Genomic DNA, 25039 nt, shown 5'->3' with positions numbered 1-25039 from the left:
GCCCATGTTTTTAGTACTAAAACCACCATTTTAATGGGGGAAAAAAAAAAAAAAAAAAAAAAAAAAAAAAAAACTTGACAGAAAACTTCTGTCAAGGCGGTGAGCCTTATTATACTGTCACGTTTCAGAACATTAAACTTTGATATCAAGGATTATCTGGTTAAGTGCAACATGCAGTTTACAATCAAGGAACTTAAAATTCATAAAGGGAGGAAAAGCTATCCAAACCAGCCTGGTCCTTTGTGAAAATATTTGCTCCGTGTATCTACAAAGGAGCTGCACAATATTTACTAAAACCGTATTGGCCCTGAATTGTTAAGCAAAGTAAATGCACTGATTCGTGCAATGGTAAACTAGCGCTCTGGCACTATGGCGATTGCAGCGTGTCTGTGGGATCAGACGGCTACTGAGCAACCCAGACACTACCTCTGTTCGGTGTGTATTTGACACACACCACTCCTTTCCATAACAAAAACTGAGCAGGTTGAAAAGCTCACTAGACTTAACCCTGAGGGAATGGTGACCCCTTCAAACAAGGCATCACAGAGCACCGCATGCTTAGCCCTTTAGAAAGGCGACTGTCTGATACACAGATTATGTGTAACACTCCACATCAGCTTAATGAGCTTTATTATCAGCTGAAGGAAGGGAGAAGTTCTGAGAGAGGCTTGTGTTCGTTGATTTAATCAAAGCATTTTTGTAAAATGAAGTTCTCATCTGTTCCTGACTGAGGTGTTGCTCAACATACTTCTACTTTATGTTGTCAGACATAAAGTATTATTCAGTCCCAGGTATAGCTAGTGAAACTGAAGCAGTGCTTTTTGAATTTCCTCATGCTATGTTTGATGACAAAATTTGCTTGGTGATTTCAAATATTTAGGTGCAAAAGCAAAAACTGAGAAAAAAAAAGAAGAAGAATCTGAAAAAGGAACAAATACTTTTTTATGGCACATTTTATCACTACTTCCTTCTGAACATGTTCAAACTGAGCAGCTAACAGGTAACTATTAAATTTAATCTCTTAATGCAGACTCCAGAACGATGCTGCATCAACATTCCAAAAAAATCTGTTTTTATGTACCAGCAACACCTCTGAATCTGGGAATCTCCCATCAATACAAAGAACTTCATGTCAGATTCTTACCTTCTTCTGCTTCTCGCTCTTGCCGTTGAAGCATCTGTTGCTCCAGAGGCAGAGCCTGCTGTAGAAGCTGCATATAAAACTCGTTCTCCTTCTGCACCTCCTTCTGCTTCCGGAGACGCATTTTATAACTGACGTAGCTCTTGAAGCCAAAGCCCAGCGTGACTACGGGATAGCCAATGCTACAAAGATGGATGCAGAGAAGTCTTGTTGAATTCAGAGCAATAATGACTTAAAACACACAACAGTATTCATATCACTTCAACTTTTTAAAATGTTGTCATAAAGCAACCACAAAACGTAATTAACCAACACAAAATAGTATGCAATTGTGAAATGGGAAGGAAATAACACTTTGTTTTCATAAAAAAAAGAGAACTTCAGTAAACAAACAGCATTCTGCAAACCAAGGAACACAGTAAAGGAGTCAGGAAGAAGTATAAAGCAGAATTAGATTAGAAAACAATATCTCTAAAACAAAAACAATAGGCTAGGTCAAATATGTAAAAAAAATAAAATAAACTGCAACAAACCTTCTTTCAAATGGTTCAGAAAATATAATTATGAATTGTAAATATAATGTTAAATAAATAAAGCACAAGCCATAGAATTAGACTAGACAGATCTACCCTTATGGGTCAACCACATTTCGTCAATACCTGATCTAGAATTGTTTTCAATATTGGGGCAGATAAAGCTATTAATATTGGATCAGTACATCTTCATAAAGTCAATTCACAGTAAGAAAACAAATAAGGAAATCATTGGTTTCCAAAAAGCTGACAAATATGTAAAATGCTACATATTTGTGGTTAAAAAAAGGTATAACAAAATATCCCATTAAAATCTGCATAATAATTAGCTAGTATATGCAAAAATAAAAGCACAAACTAGCAGTAGAATATGATTTTTAACTCATATGGTACACTTCCCGTTGATGAAAACAGAAGTGACGCTCACCAGTGTGCAGCAAAAGGACGACATAAGTCCACGTGGAAATTTTTCAGGTCTTTGAATCTGATGGCCGCCTCTATGTACACAAAGAGTATCCATAGTGACACAGTAGGGAGACACACACCCCTCTCTGCATCAAGGAAACAAAGCACAAGTGTCAGAAACTCATTTTAAACTTGAGGGATTAAAAGTGGGTAAAATTGTTCAAATAAAAACAGAAACCTTTTAAATACAGCCTGATAGAATTTTTACATAAAAAAAAAAAACAAAAAAAAAAAACAGGTGTAAACATTTCTGTAATACGGATCTCTGATTTGTCTTCTGATTTCTATCACCGCACTATTATCAGTAAGGATTTAGTGTGCCCTGAAGTAGACTCAACCCATTGTTTCTTAGCAGAACTGCACTCCGAACATTCAACACCAAGCTGTGGGGTGCAACAAGATATTTATACTCCTATGACATGCTGAGAGTCTGAATGTCACTGATGAGTTCAGAAAGCAACTGGGAACCACTGCGTCCCTCCCACCAACAGGCTCTTGGATTTCAATCTGACACCTGGCCTTCGGTCAACGCAGGCAGACGTCACTAAATCAGTCCGACAGGTAATCTGCAGAGCGCAGCGCGCTTATACCCACCATTCAAATTATTCTGAAATAAATCTTGTTTGCAAGTAAGCAAACACAACGCAGTGGTTTTAAACAATACCCACTTCTCTTTTTGGAAAGTATTCAAATGAGACTTTGATGGGAAACGACAAAAAGGATGTTTAGTACATCTCATAAATGAACTGATATTGTCTTCCTTATTTTTGCAGCTAAAAAGAAATGAAAGTATCTGCTAAAAGATCTGATTGACAGAAGAAACCTAGCAGAAAAAAAAAAAAATAAAAATCTTATGAATTTGTTGAATTTTCACCTTGGTCCAATCCAACATTGAAACTAGGAAATGTTAATAAAATCAAAACATGGAGAACACTTACCTGTGTGCCAAACATACTGCACCCACACATAGGTACTGGCAGCAAAGAATAGCCATTGCACCGGGATGAAGAGGAGGCAAATGATGTCCGAGGTAAACGCCACACAAACAAAGAATACTGAAAACGCCTGAGACAGAAAGGAGGGGTGATAAGAAAACAGGCAAAAGCCTTTTAATATTTAGAATCATGCTTACAGATCTAAAGAAGAATAATTAAATTGTTTAACAAAGGCTAAAAAAGTGGAAAAGATTATTTCAATGATATTTTTTATAGCTCTGAAAGAGATCATTTAGTTAACCACTGAAGCTTATGTAAATACAGTATAATATCTTTGGTTCTCTGTCTAGCATCATATTGAGAAACAGCAACACAAACAAACACCTACACAAAACATTTGAACAAGAACATGCTGTAGACGGGCTTTAATGCATCAAAGGCAGAGTAGATGCTATTATAACTTAGCAGTAGCATACATTATGAATATATAAACATGACTACAGAAGTGCAGCCATGGTCGGAGCTAAATTCTGTCATCAGATAGGAAAAGGCAGCCAATGAGATTTATAAAAACAAAAACAATGTTTTGAATTTAATTGAAATTACAGCAACACAATTTGGCAAACAGGGTTTTTTTTTCTTTTATCTTTGTAGTAAATAAAAACTGAAATTTACGCCAAGCATACTTTTTGGCCATGTCTCTACAAGTAAATCTATAATAATAATAACAAAAGTTTGCTAAGACGTGACTGGGTGCACGGTGAAAGTGAAACTCTTTCGGATAAACTTTTGGTACGACTAATTCTCTATCTAGAATTCCCCTAAGCACCAGAAAAGGAACTCGGGAAGATGTTAACGCAGAAAGTCAAGAAGAAAAATTACCTTAAATTCAATGACTTGATAAAACTAGCTGGGTTTCCCCAAATACATACTTTGAATATGTGTATATAACTGGGCTGACTTGACTTTATATTTCTGCATATAAATCAGTTCTATACATATTGCAAAGTGCCTTAAGATGGCATTTGTTGTGAATAAATATTAATAAACTTAAATATTTTAATTGAAGTTGTTAAGGATTTACATGGTGTTGCTCAATTTGCTCTCTCTTTTGTTTTGTTTTTTTTGCCATTTTGTATTTTTTTCTGCTTATGTATCACTTTGTACCCCATGAGAACATTTCGAAGCTACTTATTTTCCTTTGTCCTCTTTGCCATTTGTTCTACTTTAACCCATGTCTTCAGGTTCAAAATGGATCCATCTGCTCCACAATGTTTCATCACAGCTATGAGTCAATAACCACCCGACAGGGAGACGTTGTGAACCCAATTTGATTGAGAATTGAAAGTAATTTTCTATAATTTACTCAAAGTCTACTGAAAGGAAATGTGGTTATATGACTCTAATGGTAATATTATAAACTTGTACGCAGTGGTCTATCCGTTTATGTTTAAAATGGATTTTTAAAAATTGATTGTTTTCCTGCTCGAAATAGAAGGGAGGGACAAAGTGACCCAGTGCCTATTTATAACATCTATACTAAATGTTTATGCTTGTTTTATGTCTGCCAAACATCCAGTCTTTAATCCACCAGGCTGACACACTAATATGCACATTCGTGTCTTAGTTATGAGAGTTATTTATTGTTTCTAAAAGTCCTCTGTAAAATTGATTTTCTGGGACCATACCAAGTTTGAGTTCATGGTTTTTTTTAAGTTTTTTTTAAAAAAAAAAAAAAAAAAAAAGTGCAAATCCTAATCCAGAGCAACTCACCAGTCCCTGGTATCTGAAGGAGTCGTACACACTCCGCATGAAGAGCCAAAACGGCCAGAGGTACTCAAACCTGAACTCAAGCACAAAGTCTGCCAGCAGCACCAGAGCCCACACAACCAGGAACTTCAGGTACAGGAAGGTACTAAAAAAATAAGAGAAGAGTCACATTTTAGCTTGAAAACACACAACATGGTTTTGAACAATGCTAATAGTAATCCTAGACTTTGGCACTTAAAACACTGTAGTTCCCTTAAGTTTTCTTTTTTTTTTTACTTGCATACATAAACTTGGCATCATGTAAAGTTCTTTTAATGCGCTTTCAAATCCTATTGTCTTTTCATAACTACTCGAATGAATACATTCATATTGACTTGTGTGCATGGGATCAAGCCTGGCAGAATAATTTAAGAGATGCACTTTGTTCAAGCATCTTATGTTAAATAATATATAAAATACAGACATACTAATGAATCCTAAGAGCTAGGCCAGGACATGTTAACGATTATCAGGGTATGACAGGGTGACTTCTTGACAGTGGTCCTAACTCATTAATGCTGTATTTTTTCGCCTTTTTCATTTTAAAAACCATATTTATTTGTATGATTACAGTTGATTTGTAAGCCTTTTACCGTTTCGTGATGTGGGCGCCATCTCAATAATTTAAAGGCTGCTCCATATCTCCAGACTTTGGAGCTAGCGGTTGTTGACTGATCAGGTATAAATATAGGAAGTCACAGAGGTGGAACCTGCCAGGTTCAGTTTGGACAGCTCAAGAGTCCTACAAAGCCCTCCTCTGAGGTTGCTAAACAGGAAGCAGCTACATTTGACAGCACCGAGCGATGAAACTTTAACATTTAAAAACGTTAGTCTGGGCTGTTTGGTTACGATAATCTACATAGCTACAATAAAATAAACATAATGACATGGCTCAAAACAGGCTGTACTGGGGCCTAGCAGCTGAGTTAGCTCAACTGCTAATGTTACCTGCTGGTGTGCAGCGAAAAAAACTATATCTAGCTTCAATAACAGCCTGTCCCGCCGAGGTAGTTCACTCTACGGGGGCCAAACCTCGCCAGAGTCGTGGTGGACACTTGTTCCGTATAAGTTACCTGCCGTATATCCCCTCGGTGATTCGGTTCCGTTTTAACGGCCGTCTTAGTTTGCTGCAGTCCGCATTGCGCCGCTTCATCCTCCTCCCCTTGGCTTCGGCCTTCGAATAACAGCTGTAATCTTATCCAGTTTTCTTGCGTATACTGACAATGATAATAAATAAAATGCCTGTGGTGTGTGTTGCTGTTGTTATTATTATTATTCCCCCCCGCTGAACACAAAGAAATAAATAAAGGACTCAGTTCGGGATCCTCCTCTTTTTCTCTTAGCGCACGCTCAATAAGCACAAACCGCGCTGTGTTGTACATACGTGACGTTGACAGACTCACTGGACATCCAATCAGCATTTCCACCGAGGCTTTCTTGTTTAACTGACGGGCTTGTTAGCCAATCACGTTTCACCAAAGAAGCTCGCTCAGCTCTCTTCTGTCACAAACAACGGTGGCAAGCCATGAAAACTGCGTTTGGAAGGTCTCGCCAATCAGCCAATCACATCTTTGCAAATAAATCCGGTAAAGCTGATTAACCAATCAAATACTGGAAGGGGCGGGATATTTTATGGAGGCTTTGGGGTTTATTATGAGAAAAATATGCAGTCTTCGGTACAAAATTCTCTTTGTGTGACTTACAAAAACCCCCATTCCAACAGTTGGAGCTATTTATAGCAGTGCCTTTGTGAGCGGGTCGTTGAGGGACTGGGCCCAAGGCGCTGAATGCCTCTGTGCTTTGTGAAAGGTTAAAAAGTGTGCACAGGGAAAACAAACGTGTCGGAAAAGAGGGGTAATTTTATTGCTGCGAGAATAAAGTGAGAAAACGTTCCTATATATATAATAAAAGGCAGATGGTGGGAATTTTCCTTTTTGAAAAGGCTTAATTAAATTAACTCTTCTGAATTAATCAATTAGTTTTTGTAATCTGATGATTTAATTATTGAAAACGATGGATATAATTGTATTGCATCTAATAAAGAAGTCGTTCACATTTATAAAAAAATGCTAAGAGTGTTATTTTAAATTTGAAATATTTAATGAAAGTTAAAAAAAACAAATGTATTTTATTTTTGTAAAATAGTTATTGCACCAGTTTGTATTAAATTGCTAGTTTTTTTTTCAGAATCGATTACTTTTTTTTTCTTATTTGAAATATACTGAAGATTTTTGTCACCATTAAAAAATAAATAAAAATAAAAAAAATAGATACAGACTGTCTTTCTGTCCAGCAGCTGATAAAGAGCTGTGCTGGTTGCGCCCAGTTTCAAACCGTCGTGGCCACCGATTATGAGTCTGAAGTGAAAGAACTATGCAGAAAACAAACAGCCACCCCCAAAATGGCTCCTCAATACGCTCCTAGTCTGCGTTCCCGTTTGGCTCCTTTACTGCTTATTCTGCAAACTGGATTCATCATCATAGCTGCACTGTGCTTTGAAACCAAAGAAACCAACAAACTCGACAGGAAACCCTTCCTCCACTATTACCCAGGTGAGTTTATTTATTTCTTTGGGAGCAAGAATGAAGACGGCTTAGGTTCCAAATATTGAATTGTATTTCAATTTAATCAAATAACACATAATAAAAATAGCATTTTTAAGAAACTTTGCCTGCCTTAAAATGCAAAATCAACTTAATAGATCTTGCAGATGTGACTAATGGGTGGCAGCATGGATAAGTTTATTTGTTACACAGTTACTAATTATAGTGCATTTATTGGATTTAATGTCACAGGGTTTCTGTTGTCTTCCAGAGTTCCAGGATGTGAATGTGATGGTGATTCTTGGTTTTGGCTTCCTGTGCACCTTCCCAGTTCGGTATGGGTTCAGCGGCTCTGGGTTCAACCTCCTAGTTGCCATCATTGCCACCCAATGGGCTCTTATACTGAACGGCATTGACTCCTGGTACAACACCAAGATAATCAGAATTGATTTGAAAAGGTAAGGTATGGTTAGTGGATTTGTTTTAGTTATACAAACTATATTATAAAGATTTATTAAGTGCTATATTTCAACTACTTATTTCTGTTCATTTTCAAAATTAGGGCTTACAGCTCATGAAGACCCAAAATTCCCTTCATTAGAAAACTACAATATTATATATTACCAGTTTTAACTAATTACTGTACAAAAAAAATAAATCCTTTTTTAACACATATATGTTAACAACATGTTGGCATGCTATGTTGACCTACACAAGCATGATGATTTCATATTTCCCAGTAGAGCATCCCTGCTACCTTCCACATAGCCTACAATGGGCCCAAAAGGTCATTGCTAAACAAGTTGACTGTACTCAGAGTGCTGTATCTAACCCTATTAATGGAAAGTTGAGTGGAAGGAAAAACAACTATAGAAATCAATATTAATATTGTATTAACATATTTCAGTAACATCCTTATTTACACTGCACCTTTGTATTCAGATTTGCACCACTCTAACCTTTCTGCCATTGATGTTTTTGTGTAGCATTATAAAGGCAGAGTTATGTGCCGTTTCTGCACTCATTTCAATCGGAACCGTACTGGGAAAGACAAACCCAGTCCAGCTCACCCTGATTGCCCTGCTGGAAGTGACAGGATTCGTCCTGAATGAATGGCTCCTCCAGACGCTCCTGAAAGTAAGATTCTGCTTAGAAAATCTTCAGTATATTATGCATGAGTGAGGACTAGGCGCAAAAGTCAGATTCTTACAGCAGCTCATATATTTTAAACACATTCTTTACAAAAGATTATAAAAGTTGTCATTAGCGGCTGATGTTTTCTGGCTCCAGGTGCGGCCTCCGAACAGCATCATGTTGCTTCATGTCTTCGGGGCCCTCTTTGGACTCATGCTGACGTGGATCCTGTACAGAGATGGCTCAAAGCAGGGATTTGAGAAGGAGAAATATGACGAGAAATCAGGATTGTTCTCAATGTTGGGTGTGTAACAGACTGATATTGAGACATTTCAATGTCATATTGTGGCATTTAAGTCAGTGTCAATGTCTAATTGGATCCATAACAATTAACCTTTTGATTTTTGATTCCAAGTGCAGCATCAAAATACTGGAGATAAATTGAACTGTGCATTGTCTTTGCTCTCCAGGCGTTGTGTTTCTCTGGATGTTTTGGCCCAGTTTTAACTCGGTACTGGTGGATGATCGAACCCGTCTGAAAGCGGTGTGCAGCACCTACCTGGCCCTTGCCGTTAGTGCTGTGACAGCAGCCGCTCTGGCTGTGCTCTCCAGTCCCAGGGGAAAACTCAACCTAGTATGATGTGATCCTTTGCATGCTCATACACTATTTTGCAACTTTCTGTACAGCTTCAGGACACACTTCTTGAGCTTGTTTTTGTACCAGATATAGGAAAATAATTAACTTGGCCACTATATTTGATATTTTTTGCATAATTTCCTCAACCAGATCCAAATGCAATCATGCATCCTTTCGGGCGGCGCTGCTGTTGGGGTTTCGGTGTCGGTAGTTCAGCAGCCGTGGGAAGCCATGGCACTCGGATTCACTGCTGCCATATTGTCAACCCTGGGATACAGATATCTTAAGGTCTTTATCTACCTGTACCTAAGCACTTTATTTTCTAAAATCTACACTTTAAACTTCTGCTCAACATTATTTTTTGTTTCAGACCCACTTGCTGATTGCATTTGAGTGCCATGACACCTGCGCTGTTCTGAGCACACATGGACTTCCTGGTCTGCTGGGGTGGCTTGCACAACTGGTCCTGCAGATTAAAGACTCTGATGACCACACTGTGTAAGAATGCACTCAGCAATCGCAATGCAATAAAAAAATAAATAAATAAAAAAATACGCAGCACCACAAAATAATTTTTGTTTCGTTTTAGGGCTGTCCGTTTTGCTGTGTTTCACATCTGCACTCTCTTTACTACCGTCTCTTTAAGTTTGTCCATGGGAACCCTAACAGGTATGTTTGTTCATAAGTTAGCTATATAGTCATTACACTCAATGTGATTTATTCTAAGCTCATTAGTTGGGTTGATTTTGATGATATGGCTTACAGCTAATGAAAACCTAAGATGTAGTTTCTCTAGCTATTAGAACATCACAGTTTAAAAAAAATTTGTTCAGAAGTGAGCATGTAACATGGAGTATATGGACTTAACACTTGGTTGAGGCTTCATTTAGCGTGAGTGCAGCATGGCATGGAGGCATCAGCATACGACTCTGCTGAGGCGTTAAAGAAGCCCAGTGTGCCTTATCAACATCCTTCAACTTATTTGCTGGTCTCTTATTTCCTTTTGATAACAGACCAATGCGCGCACCAATCATATCCAATCATATAGTCATTAAATCTGATCCCGGTGCTTTTAGCTGTACGGGCAGATGACAAATCCTGCTGGAATATAAAATCAGCGTTTCCATGAACCTCATCAGCAGAGGGAAGGATGTTATGTTCTAAAACCTCCTGGTAAAGTACTGTGCTGACTTTTGTTACTTTATTCTTGATTACAAAAAAAATAAAACTAAATAAACCCAGTAGGTGCCATGGCACCTCAAAATGTCACAAAATGCAGAAATTTAACACTGGACCTCAAGAAGCTTTGCTTCTTTCTCTCTCCACTCTTCTTCCAGACTCTGGGGCATTGATTTCCAAATGAAATGACAATCCAACTTTCATCTGAAAACTGGACTTTAGACCACTGAGCAACAGTCAGGTCCTTTATCTCCTTAGCCACAGTAATATAATACTGATGTTGGCTCTGGTTCATGAGTGGCTTGACACAAGTAATGCAACAGCTGCTGCCCAGGTCATGGATATGCCTGTGAAGCGTCTCTTGAAGCACTGACTCCACAACTTTTGAACTTCCACGAAACTCTTTAATTTACTTTGCCTCACAACCCTTATGTGACTGCTGTATCTTGTTCACCCATTTCTACCACACTTTTTCCTTCCACTCAGCTTTCCATGATCAAGTCTGGGTACAGCCCTCTTGCTAGAATTTTTTGGGGCTCACCCTACCCTGGCGAGCGTCAATGACTGATGGACAATCACATCAATCATTGTGTGGGAACAACGTAACATTTCTACATAAGAAATACTTTTTTTTTGGTCTGTAGTTTTCAGAGAAACTGACTTTTCATTAGATTATATATACATATATACACACACACACAATATATAGATTATTTAACATTATATAGATTATTTATTACTATTATTTATTAACTATTATTAGATTATTTAACATTGTGTGGAATTAATATGCATATTATAAGTTGAATGTTTTGATATGAATTCATTTTGAATGACATTTTGAGATGGCCCTGACTGACGTTGAAAAAACTGAAAGAAAAATGCCAACTTAAAATCAAGCTTCAGCATTCGTAAGCTAATTTTAACCAAAATACTTTCTGTCTTAAAGCCTTTCTCCTCAAGTGGAAGTTTTGGAGACCCCCACAAAACAAAAAATGCTTTGATGATCAGGCTTTCTGGGAGGTATTCACACATAAATCTCAAAGGAAAAAAAATATCAGAAACGATCAAAACTATTTCAGAGAATCACATTAATTTCTGTTATGTGAACTTGATGTTTTGCGTTTTGCAGTTTCCCAACCTCGTGGTACGGAAGTGAGAAGATGAAGGAAAAAGATGATCAGCTCTCATTTTGGATATGGCATTTCTACATTAATCTTTGCTACTGATCATAACTTTTATAATTTTGTTTTTCTGAAGAGTAGAAATTAGTTGTGTTTGTGCGAGAGAAATAAAAAAGGAAAGGCTGGATGATGAAAAGACAAAAGCCAAACTCATTTACAGCCCAGTGTGTTTAATGATGCCGTTACTGGAGACTGACTCAATGATTTACAGGGAAATAACAAAACTGAAATCCAAAACTCTGTTAAAGCAACACCACCTTATAGTTCTGAAACCCTCTATTGTGGAAGAGTGAAATTCAACATTTAATCTGACTTAATATAGAGCAGATAACCCGTTAAAGCTGAAAACATTTTTCAAACCCCATATGGATACATTCAATAATAATTAAAATCATTCTAAAGTATCACCTGCAAATTGCACCCAATTCAAATCTCCACCCGAACAGTTCAAATTAAAAGGATGATCTGTTAAAGAAGTGAGCCGACCCAAGGGAATGTTGCAGTAAAGCTCTGCTATATACATTTTGGTATACACAACTTGTAAACCATAATAAAAACATGGATACAGTCTGAGTGCAAACACACATTTAAAGATGTGCCACCAATGAAAGTCCTTAAACTTTACAGAAATCTATGACAATTTGTGCTTAGTTATGGTGTAGCTACAATGCAGCAAAGAACATAAATTACACATTTTAATGAAAAAGCTAAAAAAGGTTTATATTTAAATGGATGACAGCTAAAGAATATCGTCTCATACAATATAGAAAGAGTGTTTAACCATGGACAGTTAGTGTTTTACTGCCAGAGATCCTCTGTGCGCCCAAACTTGAAGACCAAGCCTCTAAATAAGAGAAAGCGAAAAGATAATGAGCATCATGTTTCTTTTTGCTAATTGGATTGAATAAAAGATACAAATAATTAATGACAAACTTACCCAAAGAAAATGAATGCATTTTGGAAAAAAATGGCAATACCAGGATACACAGCAGGCTTCTCTGCAAAAAACAACAATTGTATATAAAGATTATCAAACCGTGATACTTTGTGAAGTACAATTAATGTAAAAGTCTTAAACTTTTACTTGGATCTAAATTACCTGCTGAGCACTATATGGCAATATCATAACTCCCACTTACGAGGCACTACGAATCCTCCAAAGAGAATCCACATGGAGGCAATGAGGGAGCCGAAAGCCAGCATGAAGCCAATGAAGAGCCAAACTCGAGCACCTGCAAAGAGAGATAAGAGCGGGTGGGTTACCGCGGGCAACATGGTACAGCACTTCATGATTAGTCTGCATTTAAAGTAGCAGGGAGAAGTTTAGGAACATTAAAGTGACTGGTTTGGGGCTTTTAATGACTACTCAGAATTGTTTTTTTAAATCAAGAGTGGAATGATTATAAAACAAATAGAATGACTTTGAAAGGTGATGTTTTAATTCAATCTTGAGGTTTCCCTCTTCCAAACAGACTCAAGGAACAGTGCAGACCTCAATAGTACTATTGTAGAGTTACAACTGGGAAAGTGATCTGGACTCATTTCTAAACAACAGTGGTTTGATCAGTTCAAACTACTGTAGTACCAGCCCTAGTCATTTAAACTCATCAACATCTCATCAGGGCCTGTAAGAAGATCTAGAGTGTCACCTTCAGACGAAAGGAAAATATTTAACATGCTCACTTCTAACTAGAACTGAATGTGTACACATGCAATCAAGTTTAAACCTGCCAATGTGATTGGACTGAATTGAGTCTGTATATGAAATGGATGTTTGTTTTAGCAAAGGCCTTAAGTCAACATTCATTGTTAGTCAGAGCTATGTACATATACTGGATTGTTTAAAGATTACACTAAAAGCTGGTAGTTCCCACACCAGAAAGGCTGCAAAAATGTAGAATTATACCAGAAATTGAATTTAAAAAGTGCAGTAGATTAAATTCATTAAAGATATTTTCAAATCCATACTCAAAGTTGTTTTCCCCTCCCATTTACACAAAAAGGGGGTGAAAAGCAAAAAAAAAAAAAAATGAATAAAAGACAAGATTCGAGTTGCAAAAAAAAAAAAGAAAAGACTCATCCATGTACTAACCCGTCTGTCCAAGGCATCCCTCACTGTAGCTGTCTCCCCTCACTTGGCCGTTAGAAACAGCATTTATCCTACACAAGGCAAATAGAACAAGAGAGTTAAAGACAATGATCTCAGCCGTTTATAAAAATACGTAAACATGAAGGTTTCAAACCCAACCCGAAAAATCTGATGTCAACGAATCTCATTTATGGACGTTTCCGCCTCATAGAAAGTTGCCCTGGAATTTGATTTTATTAAGTTTTCAGAAATTTTGAGCAACGTGGTGAGAGATATCACATCTATGCTGTTCATGACAAACAGCAAAGGTCGTTACCATTAATGGCTGTGCCAATCTGCATCTAAACACCAGGTACCCTGACTAGAGAAAGGGGCTCTGGAGATACACAAACAACACATACTAATCACATGACTGAAACTGCAAGATGAAGTCATGTGACGAAAGCTACCACTCATCCATGACAATAGGGAATAAGAAAGTAATTAAAAATAGAGATTCAAGCTTCCAAAACACCATATAATGGAGCTTTGAGAGATTACTTTTAATAAAAGTATAAAAAAGACCCTCCACTTACATGAGAAAGGCCACCGTGGCTATGACCCCACATGTATGATAGGCATGATGAAACTCTCCCTCGGTGGGATATTTCACAGCAGCATCAATGATGATCCACCATCCTGTGAAAAACTGCAAAAACAAGATACCCTCAATGCTTGATTGCCGACATGAGATCACTACGAAATCTTCCTCGTCATTATTACACACACTTAGATCAGTGTTTTAGAACATGAAAACAAAGGTAAAACAAACCCAGTAGCTCACACTACCCTTCCCACAACATATACGATTTGGACAAAAGAAATCATTGCAAATACCAGAACTCCAGCAGCTATGGATGCGATGGTATTTCTTCTCTCCCCCCAGTCCACATTGCACTCACAGTCTCCGCAACGGATTCCGTCCAGAAATCCTGACATGACTCTGGAAAAAATAAAAAAAACAAAAACAAATAAAGAACAGAAAATAATCCACAAGGATACATTACATTGCTTAAAAGAAAGAAATAAACGAAGCAAAATACACGTTAAGATTGGGGGAGAGAAAGCAATAAATACTTTACTGCGCAGTCGCTGTACAGTAAATACGATGCTAAACCCAGTTCGTACAATAGTACTGTACCTCAAGATTCATAGTCTAAACCAATATGTTTCTAACACCGATGAGACAACTACACAGTGAATGAGTGGGATTTTACACAGTAGAAAATGATAGTATTTTCAAAAGACAAACCTCTGTTTCTAATGTCTCTTTTGTTCGTCGCTTTAACGCTAGCAAACATTTCCTTGAAGGTTTCTTGTTATAAAGTTACGAAAAATAGTGTCATAATTAGGACTGGCAACGATAATGACTGACGGAAACATGCGTAAGCGAGTTACAAGTAATATTTAAAGTGAGTTTCAGAGATAATTTACCTTTTTATGTTCGGTTTTTGATGTCAAGCCTTTGGTTTAACCCGACTTGGCTTCCGACAAGAAGCGCTCTCGTGCACATGCGCAGTACATCCACACCCAAGCTTTGTTCATTCTGTTGCCTTCAAGCACCCTGCAGAAAATTAGATTTTTCTACCGCAATGCAATAAACGTAAAATACAAATTTGCAAAAATAAATCAATAAAGTTAACGGACAAATAAAAGGAAAGACATTAAATTGTACCACATGATATTTTATTTTCTTAGGAATATTATATATTTGACAAGTGGTTTTCCTTTAACTCAAGCTTTTGTGTCATAAATATCCTAAGTCATAAATCAGTGATTCTTGAGAATAGGGACAAAACGGGTCCTATTGATAAAGCAGCAAAATTTGAATAAAATATACACAAAATATATTTTTTTCAAATATCTGACTAAACTAACCTGGGTCATGTGAGCACAACAATGGATATTTTCCTGGTGTTCGCTGAATATTTTTTATTTTAAACATTGTAGTAGGTGGATGGTTTCTGTAATATCCCTTGTCCTGGAGCAGAACTCAATACATTATAATAGTTTAAAACAATTAAAGAAATACTAAAATTATATATTATGATAATTAAGTACAAGTAGTCATATAAATAATTATAAAAGTATCGATAAATTGAATTAAAAACCATTTTTAGATATCTTCCAACTCCGTTGAAATTTGTCCCTAGTTTTTGTCAACACCGTCAGACATGAAAAGAATGTAAAAAAAAAAAAAAAAAAAATAAGGCATTATTGGGGGGCACCAGAACTTCTGAGGACCCCATGATGTTGTCTTTTATCTTCCTTTGCTAAGAGGGCTAGTTAGCTCTGGTTAGCTTAAGTTATTCTTTAGCTTTTTCTTCTGTTTTATTCCTAAGTTGCTTGTCACAACCATGATGTGTCAACACCATAGCTGACAATTTACAAAACTTTGATGAAATTTTGTGAAATAAAAACTTAATTTTGGTATAAAATAAAGATTTCATGGACCTGATGAGCTACAATATGGCCTCCTTCAGAATAACATATAAATTGAGGTAGTTTGGCTTTTTGTCAACTCCATCAGAGTTTTTGACTCTTTCAGTGAAATTGTTGTCAAATCTCACTTAAATGTGCAATTTATTCATTTGAATATATTTTACATAAATTGCATTACTTCACATGTATCAAGTTTTTCATTTTACTCACTGTTTGTCACCACCTTCAGTTCTGTGTCAACTCCGTCAGATGGACTTTTTGTTGTTTTTTGTTTTAAATAATATTTCTTTTGTTTCTTGAGAAGCATTTGTCTGTAAAAATGAGTAAAAATATCACTAATAGGATGGTGATGACAAAGTTCTGGGTCAGGTCAATTAAAAATTTAATTTTTTAAAAAATGTTGCAACTGGGAGCCTGCACCTTAGCATCTTTACATTTCCAAAACATTATTTGTCATATTTGCATACATAAGGTTGAGAAATAATAATAAAAAATTGGGAAAATTAAAACCCATTTTGTCCCTATTCTCAAGAATCATTAAAATATATGTTTTGTTTGTCATAAATAGACAAACAAAAAAAGCGATGATTACACTAACTTTATTGTAAACCATTAAAATAAGAAAGTGACAAAAACTATGATTGAACTTAAGACTGAATCATGTGGTTGAAATTTTGGAAAATGTGATGCAAATGCAATAGTGAATTTGTATCTCTGCTCCTTTTCACTGTATTTTTTGCTTTGAATCATAATCCCAACCTATCCCACATCTCAAATTATTAAAAATGTCTGCTTCATTTGCAAAACCACTGTACCACTGATCTAAAATTATTCTTAGTTTGTTCACTGAATTAAATTGTCATTCTCAGTTAATTAAATTATGAACCTACTAACTAGATCATTTAGATTGAGTTCAAATCTAATCTGACCCCCAGATCCAGAAACAAACATGGAGAAGCAGGATGCAGTTTTTATCCTCTAGTATGGAACAAATTTCCAGGGAACTGCAAAAATGCTGAAACTCTGAGTTCCTTTTATAGCCAAAAGTGCCATTTTGCCTCAGTCCAGCTAAATAAAAATTTGTTTAGAACCACTACTTTTGCCTAATCTTTTAAAAACAGAGTAGCTGTATTTTATTTCGAGTATCCACTATAAGAATTCTTCTGTCAGTTTTGAAGAACCACTGCTTTATTACTATTGTTAGGTTTCTAAAGAAAAATATCAAACGCATAAATAAGAAAAAAAGCAAAAATCGAAGTTTTTGTATGAGATGTCAATATTTGTGGAAAGCTGTGTAAAAATAAAACCACAAGTAAAAAGTAAAGTGGGCATTTCTGTTGAGGAAATCAAATGCATTTATTATATGAAACAAACATGAAACCTGCTAAAACCGTCATTTGTTAAAATTAGTTGACTCTTTATCATTTATCCAAAACTATAAAAAGCCATGGTGAAAGGTCCAGAGAGAAAGAGGTTGCAGACATCTGTCTAAAGCAAGAGTTGCCATTGATAAATAATACCTGTGAAATGATACATTTTAGTCTGTATTTCAGCTTTTTATTTCTTTCCTTTGTTGGGCCACTGCAATGCATTGTGTTTTTGTTTAATGTTTTCATCACGTAAACACTTTGAATTGCCTTGGTGAAATGTGCTGTACAATTAAACTTGTCTTGCCTAGAATAATAGTCACTGCCTGGATAAGAAAATGGAAAAGCATAACAAAAAAGCAAATTTGTCGGCTTCAGAGCAAAGGCTTAAAATTAACTCATCTAAAGGTAGCTAAATATCTAACTAATTTAAATGATTAGGAACATTAGAACAAAAGACATTTATTTTTATTCTCTTTGAGATTTTATTATTTGAATGATTGAAATCAAAGCATTTTATTGTAAAAGAAAAATCATATTTGTGCTGTATAAAACAGACTTGAGGAAGTAAACATAACATTTGCTTCCATATTTAACAAGAACTGTGTCTTCAGAGCAAGATTTGTGACTTAAGCATCATGTGAAAGTCACATGAAGCCATCAACCCCCATTGCTTCGCCTTTTCACCACTAACACTCTATGAGACCAAAATTAAGTCATCTCATTCTTTTTCTGATAATCCTTGGCTACATGAAGTATTTTTTTTTAATTAAACAATACAAACAAACCTTAATGTCAAATTAACAACCTATAAAATATATGCTGAAATTAGCACTTAAGTATGGAGAGTTTATTTTTGATGTTTGCCAGCAATGAGCCATGGGTTGAAAACCATCTTAAAAGACTCCAAGCAATTGCAAAGAAATGTATATGGACATAAGGACCACTCCAAGATATCCAATGTAGCCAAAGGCGCCATTCATCCTCTTGCTTGGATCTGGGAAGAAAGAAATAAACAAAACATTGTTGTACAATAAGATAAGACAAACTAAAAAGTATTTGTTTTAAGAACATGGTGAGTCAACTGCTGTAGATTGACATATCTTTATCAGATGTTCTGATTTTTTTTTAAATGAATAACCTTTTGCCTAGGTGGTATCTTATGTAAATAATTAAACAAAACTAGGTGAGGGGCAACACATTTTGCAAGGTATTGGCTGAATCTCTGTACAGACTAGGTGACGTCTTGTTCCCGTAAAATGAAAAAGGGAGGGGTGTTTGGGGGTAGCGGTCTTACCTCCAGTGTAGTATCCCCATGCATAGAAGAACCTACTGGTCACCCAAATAGCACCCAGCACAGATGCAGTTAACTAGTAAAGCACAGACAATAGAAATCAGAGTCCACATAAGTAATGTAAAATAAATAAATAGATAAATAAGTTCATGAGATATGGAGAAAATACGCCCATCACTGTGACACCATGTCTTTCGCAATCGGGGGAATTGGGGTTAAAGACCATATGTTGATTGGCTGTCGTGTCGTTGTTCTATGTACATGGAAATAAATACACGAATAAATACTGATAAAGTAAATAAAAACTGATAAATACCGGATACACAAAGGCTGCAATTGTTTGGAAAACGAGCCACTGTGGGTACACCTCTAATGTGTTCTGGTGGGCTCTCTGGATGCAGTTGAATATTTGGTCCTTGTCGCTGTACATTGCGGGATACTGTAAAATAAACAAGCAGTTGCATTACAAATGTTTTCAAAGAAGTTGTAGTCGCGTCACAAATACTTTAGAGACTTCTCAATCTCAATCAATTTACCTTCACTTGGTATTTCTTCCTGGCCCCGCCAACCTTTGCTGCCAAATATCCCAGCATAATCCAGCTATACAGGTAAGTTAATATCACATATCCGTAGCAGGATGGCACTTTGTCGAGCATGTTCATCTTGGAGCAGTATAACGTCTGCGTGCAGCTGCCTGAAGACGTAGAACAGGAAGTTAGCTAGTGTTTACTCGGTGGTTAACTCAGCCAAAAGCTGCAGACATAGAAGAGTAGAAGCTGCAACGGGTTCGTTGCGCTGTAGAAACCACACGGTAGCTTGTCCGCCATATTGTGAGTGGCAACTGCTCCTTGAAGACCAAAACCAACATTTGAAAGTAAAACACTAAGTATAACTGTATCACTTTATTATCGTCCCCGTTGAAAAAAAAATCTGAATGTAATATTGTACAATAAAAACTGTATAAACTGATCATGATCTATCTATCTATCTATCTATCTATCTATCTATCTATCTATCTATCTATCTATCTATCTATCATTTTTTATTTTAATTAATGCCAATATAAACTTTAGTCAAACAAATCTATCCTCACAACACGTGACTGTCATTGAACAGCTAATAAAAGGTCACAAGGCACGTATTGATTTTCTTAACTAAAGGTCTTTTATAAAAGTTTTTTTTTTTTTTTACTGAAATATGACAAATTGGAATACACTTATTCAACTTAATGCTACACTCAGATAATATACACTGCTCTACATTTTACTATCCAAGAAAAAACAGTGACACATGTCTAAAAATGTGCCTCCCACTCACACAAATACTTACAAAGACGAAAGAAGTGCATTCCGAGTGTTCATGAGCCATTTACTTTCTCCAAACTGCCAACATTTTTGTTGCCAAGGTTACCGGAGAGAAATACGTCAAAGATAGTTTGTTCTTAAGAGCGCTCGCTCTGTCATATTTCCACAAATATGACAAAGATGTCAAATTTTGATCAAATTACCAAACCAATTTTTTAAAACATGAATTTAGTCGCACAACTTGTTAGCTATTAACTTATTTTACAACTTATTATTAATTATAAATTAATAAGTAAACAAAAAAATAGAGAAATACCTATGCTATTTTCAATAGCATAGGTGTCTTATGTATTCCCAATACATAAGTTATAGCAAGTTATAGATACATAGTTATAGCAAACTTCGAAGTAATACAATTGTACGTAAACATTTCTTTTTAATCTCTAGTACACGTTTTTTTTTTAAATGACCATCACAATATGGCGTTGACACAGGAAATGGCTATACCTGCGTAATCTATTTTTCTACGTCTACTCAAAGTAAACAGGAGATGTTACATAAAATGTCGCGAGATCGACTGTAACGTCTGCGATTAGGGAAAGGACAATGATTACATTTTCTCCAATATAACGTACAAATAGGACAAAGATACATATAAAACATCAAAACATGTATCTTTTCCATGTCATGACAAACATAATGTGTTACATAGCACAGAGCTGGGAGGTTAAACTGTTATTTCTAGCATTAAATTGAAGCATTGACCCTAAATAGTTGATATTTTCATTTTATTTTGCAACATAAAATAAGGGTTATTGAAGGGTTAACAAAGCGATGCTTCTGGAACTGCAGAGAATCTCAGCATTTCTACACTGACCTGCATTTTAAAATGCAACACACTTTTTGCAAAAAAATTATATTTACTTTTTTCATAACTAATATTTAACTGTAAACCGAGTAAATCTATTATAAAATGAGGTTAGTATAGCTCTCAAAGTGAGCTGTACTTTGACCTGCAATAGACGAATGATTTACCATAGAGATTTAGCAGTTAAGAACGTTTAACACAATGACGTTACTTTTGGGGTATCCTAAATAAGGAAAAATGATTGCAAAAAGATGAATTAGTTATAACACATAATTCAAATAATATAGGCATGTTAACCATACGGTTATTGCACAATGGACCATATACTCAACTATTATATACTACGCAGCTAAAAAGGCTGAAATTGTATCTTCACCACTTCTATAAATTTTATTGTTTCCTAAAACCGCATTATGCTTTGCACTTACATAAGCAAAAAAGAAAAAAACGTTCCCTTCCATTTTCCTGAAGGGCGGGTCGTTGAAACTGATTCGATTCTTTTGGATAGTTCAGAAACTGGATTTTCTTTTTAATTCAATCTCAACGTCACAGTCATTTTAAAATAGAAAATAACCAAATTCAAAACATTTCTCAGTGAACAAATGTATGACGACTTGAATTTAGAAAACACTGGGCTTTTCCCGCTAACTTAGAAGACTCTTGATAGTGAACTGGTCAAAAACGTCGAATCGGCCGGGCAGCACACGAATGGAACTTTCCCGAGGCTTCTTAAAAGCAGTTGCAGCTGCAGTTTCATCGTCATTCGAGTAACGACGACTGGAGGATCAACATTAGAGGACAGGTTTTGTTCTTTTTTCAGCATTTGTAAACAAGACAATATATCTGATAGCTTTTTAGCTGTTCTTCTACACTCGCGCCTTGTGAAAACATAGGTTTAAGTGTTTTCTACTTAGTAGCCGTTATTTTCGACGGTTTTATAAGGAGACCAACCAGCTACATTTTAACTGGTAAGACTACAGCAACACGCCTATATTTTCGTTTCTTGGGGGCTTAGTGCTTATGAGCATTGTTTTTTTTATGTTTTGTGTAGCCATTTGCTTTTAAATTAATACATAAGCGTGGTTGTTGAATCACCCAAAGAATTTCTTGTTAGAAGAACTAGGCTAAGCTACTAGCCGAGCTCTATTAGCCTGCGAGTCTGGAAATTTCCAGAACTCTCCGGTCAGCCGTTGGAGTTACGCAACGCTACTGCAGTCTCTAGGGGCAGTATTGTGTAGAATTTAGTTACGTCATCCATATTCAAATGTCTTTGATATTTGTATAATAGACTATTTAAACTTAATGAAATCAAGTTACGTTTGCTTTACATCGATACATATAGTAACTTTTTAATTTCTGTCTCTTCTTTCAGCCTTCGGCAGAAAAACTGAGAGATGGCTACACAGGTTGACTCGCACTCTGATATGGCACAGGCTCGCCAGAGCGACGGGATCAATGTGATCTTCGACCAGAAGAGCCCAGGCTCTTCACACTCCCGATCTCGCTCACGATCCGTTAGCAGCTCTGCCAGCAGCCGTTCCACTGGTTCTGACTACAGAGGGCGTAAAAGCCACCGTGGACGCAGCAGGTCTTCATCCTCCTCATCTTCATCTTCTTGCAGGAGCGGGTCATCCTCTAGCTCCAGGTCCCGTTCCAGGTCCCGATCCTATCCGCGATGCTACCGACATTCTTCCCGCTGTCGATGTGATAACCACCGCAGTTATGGCGGCTACCGCCGGCCCCCACCCAGGCGCTACAGGGCACACTCTCGCTCCTTCAGCCGGTCCCCACCCCGCCGCTATAGGGGACGTTCTCGCTCCTACAGCCGATCCCCACCACGCCACTACAGGGCTCGTTCCCGCTCCTACACACGCTCCCCGGTATCAGACAGATATTCCCGTCATCGCAGAAGCTATAGATCCAGGTCCCGTTCTTGGTCTCCAGCACGCTGGAGTAGGTACAGGAGACCAGCAAGTCAGCTGAGATGCAGATTCTCTCGATCTCCTTCCATGCCCTACAGGGGGCGATCGCGATCCAGGTCATCTGGACGTTCTGTTAGTTTAAGCCTGCGTGGTGAGTAAACTTTTTTTCTTCCTTTTTTTTATTTTTATTTTGCACAGGTGGTGAATAGTATTGATTTAATAGCCGTCTTCTCTATCTTCATTGTTGTCCACAGACAAAAGGGAACTCCTTGAAGTTGCCAAGGCTAATGCTATGCGAATGCTTGGAGTGGAGAAGCTGGACCTTCCTGAAAGTGTGAAGCCTATCCTGTCAGAGCAGCCAGCAGCCAGAAGTTCTTCACCAGAGCCTGTTACAGGGATGAGGCATGGCTCCCAAAAGACTCATTTAGAGGTGAGTGTTTTTGCTAATGATAAAAAAATATACTGTAGAAGAAATTACCTCCTCAGTCACTGAGAAATTCTTTGTAAACTTTTCTTTTTTTGTTGTAGATACAGTACATTGCTGTTGGCTTGGTGAAAGTTGCATAGAAGTAACTATAAATGTTATATATATATATATATAATGTAGGTTCTTTTAGATTTAAGTTTCTTACATTTTTTTTTTCTTGAGAGCACACCAAATGCATTACCTGCTCTTGGTCTAGTTTCTTTTCTTTGTTTTATTTCCTGTCTTTTGTTAACCTGACCCATGAGGGAACACACATGCTCTGTATTTATTCCTGTCTTCATAGATAACATGACAGTGGTCTTCTTCACTCATCGGCACCTGGGATTAAAAGGCTGTCATGTGACATGGGTGACAACAATTTGTTTGCGTTGACATGTTCTCTGACTTTAGATGTTGCAGTATGTTTAATATATGGAATAAGCACATACAGTTAACATAGTAATTCACTCTAGATTACATGCATAAGCTTATTGCACAAACATGTAAATAATTTAGTTAGGTGTTAGTTCTGTGCCATTACAATGTATTTATGCTTTCAGATGAAATGGGTTATTGTTACTTAGCAGAATCTTCCACTCGCTGAAGGAGCACAGGTGTGTGGACTGCATTATAATGACTATTCCAGTCAAGACAACTCTTCTCCATAACCTAAAGATAAGTTGGTACACAAGATGTGTGCTGAGGGGCTGGGGAACTTGCGTCTTGATCACTGTTCCATCACTCTTCCAGTTTAAACAAACTAACTTTTTTTTTTTTTTAATTGCCTTATACAGCTTCAAGGTCTGTCCTTTAGATATAATTTAAGTAATGAAGGGCTGCATGAAAGCTGCAGTTTGAAAGTGCCATATATGAAGTAGAATTGTTTAACTAGACCTTGAAGTCCATCAGCTTGAACTTCAGGTTGAAGCTTCATGCTCACGAGTAACTTGTAATCTGTTTCTCTCCTTGAATTAGGACGAGTCAGAGCCTGGTGTGTCCAGTCCAAGGATGGAAAGCAGGAAAATTGCTTTCAGTGTAAATGTAAGTGACTCAAAAGTGCACACAGTCAAAACAATCTGGAATAAACTGGGTGTTAAAATTTTTTTTCTTTCTTTCTAGAATTCAGTTGCCAAGCCAACAGTGGTGGCTCCATCTCCTGCAAAGGTAACTCCCAGAGTTGACAGCGTTGAAAGCCGGAAGCCCTACGGCCATTGGATTCCCATCAGTGCAGGGCAAAACTCCAGCCCAAACAAACACCGTTAAGCCATTTCTGTGGCTGAGCACATGGACACTGTAAATAATGTACATAGTTTGTGAAATATCAATTTTGTGGTCATTTTCTTTCAGATGTTAGACTTAAATGGGAAGCTGTGAAGAATTCGTTCAGGTGGGATTATTCATTTTCCTCTGTATTGTGTATTTAATAAAGAATTGAATCAAGAATGATGTCTTTTTTTTCTTTGAACATTGACAAAATGGATTTGAGTTGTGACAATGTTGGCAGTGTTACTAAGTAGGAATATCCCTCAATATTTTCTTAAATGTTTGAATAGAAACAGTTGAGTTTGAATAAATGTGTACAGTAGCAGTTCCTATAAATCCCACATGATGGCACTGTTTTCTTTAAAATCATGAGCAATTATTCTGCCTCTTGACAGATTTAGATCCTAATCAGAAGGGATGTGTAA

The 25039-nt window shown here is 36.8% G+C and overlaps 5 protein-coding genes across 7 annotated transcripts in view; 2 read left to right on the top strand and 3 right to left on the bottom strand.

Moving 5' to 3' along the window:
• The window catches only part of maco1b (macoilin 1b), a 14108-nt gene extending 7897 nt beyond the window's left edge, over positions 1-6211 (bottom strand). For both annotated transcript variants that reach the window (XM_015034032.1, XM_015034033.1), the window contains exons 1-5: positions 5957-6211; positions 4848-4989; positions 3078-3204; positions 2102-2225; positions 1145-1323 (exon numbers count right to left, since the gene is read on the bottom strand). In XM_015034032.1, coding sequence (XP_014889518.1) covers positions 1145-1323; positions 2102-2225; positions 3078-3204; positions 4848-4989; positions 5957-6036 — 652 coding nt within the window. In that variant the 5' untranslated portion in view covers positions 6037-6211. The remainder of the gene's footprint in view (positions 1-1144; positions 1324-2101; positions 2226-3077; positions 3205-4847; positions 4990-5956) is intronic.
• Positions 6212-7180: 969 nt separating this feature from the next.
• rhd (Rh blood group, D antigen) lies at positions 7181-11662 on the top strand. 2 transcript variants are annotated; one of them, XM_015034027.1, is made up of 10 exons: positions 7182-7435; positions 7698-7884; positions 8413-8563; positions 8717-8864; positions 9031-9194; positions 9348-9485; positions 9568-9695; positions 9787-9866; positions 11326-11399; positions 11509-11662. In XM_015034027.1, exons 1-10 carry the CDS (start codon positions 7285-7287, stop codon positions 11533-11535), a joined length of 1248 nt encoding a protein of 415 aa, XP_014889513.1. In that variant the 5' UTR covers positions 7182-7284; the 3' UTR covers positions 11536-11662. The 2 variants fall into 2 exon arrangements, with proteins under 2 accessions (XP_014889512.1, XP_014889513.1); XM_015034026.1 differs by having other exon boundaries at positions 7181-7435; positions 11326-11662.
• Positions 11663-11713: 51 nt separating this feature from the next.
• On the bottom strand, positions 11714-15292 carry tmem50a (transmembrane protein 50A). The gene is made up of 7 exons (XM_015034030.1): positions 15123-15292; positions 14526-14631; positions 14225-14337; positions 13653-13720; positions 12700-12792; positions 12498-12558; positions 11714-12404 (listed from the first exon to the last, which is right to left on the bottom strand). Exons 2-7 carry the CDS (start codon positions 14625-14627, stop codon positions 12359-12361), a joined length of 483 nt encoding a protein of 160 aa, XP_014889516.1. The 5' UTR covers positions 14628-14631; positions 15123-15292; the 3' UTR covers positions 11714-12358.
• Positions 15293-18008: 2716 nt separating this feature from the next.
• mgst3b (microsomal glutathione S-transferase 3b) lies at positions 18009-20213 on the bottom strand. The gene is made up of 5 exons (XM_015034031.1): positions 20121-20213; positions 19328-19485; positions 19108-19230; positions 18795-18867; positions 18009-18494 (listed from the first exon to the last, which is right to left on the bottom strand). The coding sequence occupies exons 1-5, from the start codon at positions 20137-20139 to the stop codon at positions 18394-18396; spliced, it is 474 nt and encodes a 157-aa protein (XP_014889517.1). The 5' UTR covers positions 20140-20213; the 3' UTR covers positions 18009-18393.
• A 1494-nt stretch (positions 20214-21707) lies between these two features.
• On the top strand, positions 21708-24794 carry rsrp1 (arginine/serine-rich protein 1). Its single transcript, XM_015034028.1, has 5 exons — positions 21708-21931; positions 22336-23036; positions 23140-23315; positions 24327-24392; positions 24471-24794. The coding sequence occupies exons 2-5, from the start codon at positions 22358-22360 to the stop codon at positions 24612-24614; spliced, it is 1065 nt and encodes a 354-aa protein (XP_014889514.1). The 5' UTR covers positions 21708-21931; positions 22336-22357; the 3' UTR covers positions 24615-24794.
• The last annotated feature ends 245 nt before the right edge of the window (positions 24795-25039 follow it).

The sequence above is a fragment of the Poecilia latipinna genome, unplaced genomic scaffold (genome assembly GCF_001443285.1).
Source record: "Poecilia latipinna isolate Pla-1442-1.1 unplaced genomic scaffold, P_latipinna-1.0 Scaffold285, whole genome shotgun sequence".
In the NCBI taxonomy this organism is placed as follows: Eukaryota; Metazoa; Chordata; class Actinopteri; order Cyprinodontiformes; family Poeciliidae; genus Poecilia; species Poecilia latipinna.
This window is presented reverse-complemented; position numbering and strand designations above follow the sequence as displayed.

Bases quoted from the DNA above. Each gene is read 5' to 3' on its own strand.
- rhd (XM_015034026.1), top strand. From the start codon at position 7,285: ATGGCTCCTCAATACGCTCCTAGTCTGCGTTCCCGTTTGGCTCCTTTA. The intron at 8,564-8,716 runs GTAAGATTCTGC...TTCTGGCTCCAG, and splicing joins TCCTCCAGACGCTCCTGAAA to GTGCGGCCTCCGAACAGCAT. The intron at 9,195-9,347 runs GTATGATGTGAT...TTCCTCAACCAG, and splicing joins CCAGGGGAAAACTCAACCTA to ATCCAAATGCAATCATGCAT.
- tmem50a (XM_015034030.1), bottom strand. From the start codon at position 14,627: ATGTCAGGATTTCTGGACGGAATCCGTTGCGGAGACTGTGAGTGCAAT. The intron at 13,721-14,224 runs GTAAGTGGAGGG...TGCCTTGTGTAG, and splicing joins GCCACGGTGGCCTTTCTCAT to GATAAATGCTGTTTCTAACG. The intron at 12,793-13,652 runs GTTAGTACATGG...CTCTCTTTGCAG, and splicing joins GGGATGCCTTGGACAGACGG to GTGCTCGAGTTTGGCTCTTC.
- mgst3b (XM_015034031.1), bottom strand. The intron at 19,231-19,327 runs GTAAATTGATTG...TTTATTTTACAG, and splicing joins GGAAGAAATACCAAGTGAAG to TATCCCGCAATGTACAGCGA. The intron at 18,868-19,107 runs GTATTTATCAGT...GTGCTTTACTAG, and splicing joins TTGCAGCCTTTGTGTATCCG to TTAACTGCATCTGTGCTGGG.
- rsrp1 (XM_015034028.1), top strand. From the start codon at position 22,358: ATGGCTACACAGGTTGACTCGCACTCTGATATGGCACAGGCTCGCCAG. The intron at 23,037-23,139 runs GTGAGTAAACTT...TGTTGTCCACAG, and splicing joins TGTTAGTTTAAGCCTGCGTG to ACAAAAGGGAACTCCTTGAA. The intron at 24,393-24,470 runs GTAAGTGACTCA...CTTTCTTTCTAG, and splicing joins AAATTGCTTTCAGTGTAAAT to AATTCAGTTGCCAAGCCAAC.